A 4440-nucleotide genomic window follows, 5' to 3' on the forward strand; every position below is an offset into this window, starting at 1 on the left:
ATTTTGGGGTCAGAATTCCCGATCCCAATCCCACCTTGGCGATGATGACGTCCTTGCGCAGGATTTTCATGGCGTAGTACCGTCCCGACGCCTTTTCCCGCACCAGGATCACCTTCCCGAAGGTTCCCTTTCCCAGCAGCTTCAGGTAATCGAAGTCGTTCATGGTCTGGGGTGAAAAAGGGCGGATTTGGGGTCGGGAACGGGAATTTTCAGGGAAAAGGGCGGATTTGGGGCCGGGAACGGGAATTTCCAGGGAAAAGGGGCAGTTTTGGGGCCAGGAATGGGGATTTTCAGGGAAAAGGGGCAGTTTTGGGGCCAGGAACGAGGATTTTCAGGGAAAAGGGGCAGTTTTGGGGTCAGGAACGGGGATTTTCAGGGAAAAGGGAGGTTTTGGGGTCAGGAACGGGGATTTCCAGGGAAAAGGGAGGTTTTGGGGCCAGGAATGAGGATTTTCAGGGAAAAGGGGCAGTTTTGGGGTCAGGAACGGGGATTTGGGGTAAAAGGGACAGGTTTGGGGCTGGGAATGGGGATTTTCTGGGGTAAAAGAGGCGATTTTGGGGCTGGGAACAAGGATTTCCAGGGAAAAGGGAGGTTTTGGGCTGGGAATGGAGATTTTCCATGGAAAAGGGGCGGTTTTGGAGCTGGGAACGGGAATTTTCAGGGGAAAGAGATGGTTTTAGGGCTGAGAATGGGGATTTTCAGGAGAAAGGGGCAGTTTTGAGGTTGGGAACAGGGATTTTTTGGGGTAAAAGGGTGTTTTTGGGGTTTTGCAAGCACTCACAGCCTTGGTGCAGGATTTGCCCAGGGCTAGGGTTAGGGTTAGGGTTTAGGGTTAGGTTTAGGTTTAGGATTAGGGGTTTTTGGGGTTTTCCAGGCACTCACAACCTTGGTGCGGGATTTGCCCAGGGTTAGATTTAGGTTTAGGGTTAGGATTAGGTGTTTTTGGGTTTTTCATGCACTCACAGCCTTGGTTCGGGATTTGCCCACGGCCACGTCCGTCTCCTCACTCCCCAGGGTTAGGGTTAGGGTTAGGTGTATTTGGGTTTTTCAGGCACTCACAGCTTTGGTGCGGGATTTGGGTTAGGGTTAGGGTTAGTTTTAGGTTAGATTTAGGGATTTTTGGGATTTTCAGTCGCTCACAGCTTTGGTTCGGGATTTGCCCACGGCCACGTCCGTCTCCTCACTCCCCAGGATTAGGGTTAGGGTTAGGGTTAGGGTTAGTTTTAGGTTAGATTTAGGGATTTTTGGGATTTTTCATGCACTCACAGCTTTGGTTCGGGATTTGCCCACGGCCACGTCCGTCTCCTCACTCCCCAGGGTTAGGGTTAGGTTTAGGATTAGGATTAGGTGTTTTTGGGTTTTTCTCACAGCCTTGGTTCGGGATTTGCCCACGGCCACGTCCGTCTCCTCACTCCCCAGGATTAGGGTTAGGTTTAGGGTTAGGTTTAGGTGTTTTTGGGATTTTTCAGGCACTCACAGCTTTGGTTCGGGATTTGCCCACGGCCGTGTCCGTCTCCTCACTCCCCAGGGTTAGGGTTAGGGTTTAGGGTTAGTTTTAGGGTTAGATTTAGGGATTTTTTGGGTTTTTCAGGCACTCACAGCTTTGGTTCGGGATTTGGGTTAGGTTTATGGTTAGTTTTAGGGTTTGATTTAGGGGTTTTTGGGATTTTTCATGCACTCACAGCTTTGGTTCGGGATTTGCCCACGGCCACGTCCGTCTCCTCACTCCCCAGGGTTAGGGTTAGTTTTAGGATTAGGATTAGGGATTTTTTGGGATTTTTGGGTTTTTCTCACAGCTTTGGTTCGGGATTTGCCCACGGCCGCGTCCGTCTCCTCACTCCCCAGGGCTCCGCTCTGCAGCTCCATCGCCTCCGACAGCGGCTCCCGAACCTTGAGACTGTGGGCAACGGCCTGGATGGCCTGGATCCACTCCTCGCTGGGGGATTGGGATTGGGATTGGGATTGAGATCAATCCTACACAGGGATCCACTCCTCACTGTGGGATTGGGATTGGGAAAATGGGATTGGGATCAATCCTACACAGGGATCCATTCCTCACTGGGGAAAATGGGATTGGGATTGGGAAAATGGGATTGGGATCAATCCCACACAGGGATCCATTCCTCACTGTGGGATTGGGATTGGGATCAATCCTACACAGGGATATCACACAGGGATCCATTCCTCACTGGGAAAATGGGATTGGGAAAAACGGGATTGGGATCAATCCCACACAGGGATACACTCCTCACTGTGGGATTGGGATTGGGAAAAATGGGATTGGGATTGGGATCGATCCCACACAGGGATCCATTCCTCACTGTGGGATTGGGATTGGGATTGGGATTGGGAAAATGGGATTGGGATTGGGATTGGGATCGATCCCGGACAGGGATATCACACAGGGATCCACTCCTCACTGTGGGAAATGGGATTGGGATTGGGAAAAAGGGGATTGGGATTGATCCCACACAGGGATCTACTCCTCACTGGGGAAAATGGGATTGGGAGAAAGGGGATTGGGATTGGGATTGATCCCGGACAAAGATATCACACAGGGATCCATTCCTCACTGGGAGAAATGGGATTGGGAAAAAGGGAATTGGGATTGGGAAAAATGGGAATGGGATTGGGATCAATCCCACACAGGGATCCATTCCTCACTGGGAAAACGGGATTGGGAAAATGGGAATTGGGATTGGGATCGATCCCGGACAGGGATATCACACAGGGATCCATTCCTCACTGGGGAAAAATGGGATTGGGATTGGGAAAAAGGGAATTGGCATTGATCCCACACAGGGATCCACTCCTCGCTGCGGGATTGGGATTGGGAAAAGGGGATTTGGATTGATCCTGGACAGGGATCCACTCATCCTTGCAGGGAGGATTCGGGGTCTGATTTCCCAGGATTTGGGGTCTCTCTCCCCTGATTTCCCCGGGGCTTTTGGGGTCTCTCCCCCAGGATTTGGGGTCTCTCTCCCAGGATTTGGGGTCCCATTTCCCAGGATTTGGGGTCCCTTTTCCCAATTTGGGGATTTGGGGTGTGATTTCCCAGGATTTGGGGATTTGGGGTCCCTGTCCCTCGTCCCCACCGCTCCTCGGGGCTGTCCACGTGGAAGGATTTGGGGTCCCTTTTCCCAGGATTTGGGGTCTCTCTCCCAGGATTTGGGGTCTCTCCCCCAGGATTTGGGGTCCCTGTCCCTCGTCCCCACCGCTCCTCGGGGCTGTCCACATGGAAAGTCCTCTCGATCACCGTCGTCCACTGCAGACAGCGAATGATGAAAGTGTTGGGACGCGGCCGCTCCGACTTCATCAGCTGGCACTCTGCGGGAATTTGGGGAGAAAACATGGGAAATTGGGAAAAAACTGCGGGAATTTGGGAAAAACATGGGAAATTGGGAAAAAACTGCGGGAATTTGGGGAGAAAACATGGGAAATTGGGAAAAAACTGCGGGAATTTGGGAAAAACATGGGAAATTGGGGAGAAAACACAGGAAATTGGGTAAAACCATGGGAAATTGGGGAGAAAACACGGGAAATTGGGAGAAAACTGCGGGAAATTGGGAGAAAACATGGGAAATTGGGGGGAAAACGGTGGGAAACTGGGGAGAAACTGCAGGAAATCAGGAACAGAGAGCGGGAGAAACCACAGGAAATTGGGATTGGGGATTGGGGGAGAAACCGTGGGAATTCAAGGAGAATCCATGGGAAATTGGGGAGAAACTTCAGGAAAAACTGCAGGGCAGAAGGGCAAAATTCGGGGAGAAACCACGGGAAATCGGGATTGGGGAGAAACCGGGAATTCAGGGAGAAACCGAGGGAAACCGGGGAGAAAGCGCAGGAAATTGGGAACAGTGGGAAGAGGACGGGAGAACGGTGGGAATTCAGGAATGGGAGAAACTGTGGGAAATTGGGGACAAACTGCAGGAAATCGGGGTCGGGGATCAGGGGAGAAACTGCGGGAAATTGAGGAGAAACCGCAGGAAATGGGGATCGGGAAAATCCGCAGGAAATTGGGAACAGTGGGAACAGGACAGGAGAACCGTGGGAATTGAGGAATGGGAGAAACTGTGGGAAATTGGGGACAAACTGCAGGAAATGGGGAACGGGGATTGGGGACAAACTGCAGGAAATCGGGATTTCCTAATGGGGGAGAAACTGCGGGAATTTGAGGAGAAACCGCGGGAAATCGGGAAAAAACACAGGAAATTGGGAACAGTGGGAAGAGGATGGGAAAACAGTGGGAATTTGGGAATGGGATGCAGCCCCAGAGCCCCCAGACCCCGCACCGGCCACGGAGAAGTTGTTGAGCGGGGGCAGCGCCGGCTCCGGCCCCTCCGGCCGCTCTTTGTARCCGATGAAGGATCCGTCGCTCTTGAGGAGAAAATAACGGGGACGCCACGTCTTGATGTACTCACCTGGGGGAAAAAGGGTTAA

At 52.1% G+C, this 4440-nt stretch overlaps 1 protein-coding gene across 1 annotated transcript in view; it reads right to left on the minus strand.

The window, feature by feature from the left end:
* The window catches only part of LOC130587587 (RAC-beta serine/threonine-protein kinase-like), a gene marked incomplete at its 5' end in the record, with an annotated part of 12191 nt that extends 7766 nt beyond the window's left edge, over window positions 1-4425 (minus strand). Inside the window, 5 exons of the mRNA XM_057388567.1 lie at window positions 35-166; window positions 964-1006; window positions 1727-1936; window positions 3216-3327; window positions 4293-4425. Coding sequence (XP_057244550.1) covers window positions 35-166; window positions 964-1006; window positions 1727-1936; window positions 3216-3327; window positions 4293-4425 — 630 coding nt within the window. The remainder of the gene's footprint in view (window positions 1-34; window positions 167-963; window positions 1007-1726; window positions 1937-3215; window positions 3328-4292) is intronic.
* Window positions 4426-4440: the final 15 nt, after the last annotated feature.

This window comes from Malurus melanocephalus, unplaced genomic scaffold, assembly GCF_030028575.1.
Source record: "Malurus melanocephalus ecotype Western Australia unplaced genomic scaffold, MMel_1.1 scaffold_2108, whole genome shotgun sequence".
NCBI classification, from domain to species: Eukaryota; Metazoa; Chordata; class Aves; order Passeriformes; family Maluridae; genus Malurus; species Malurus melanocephalus.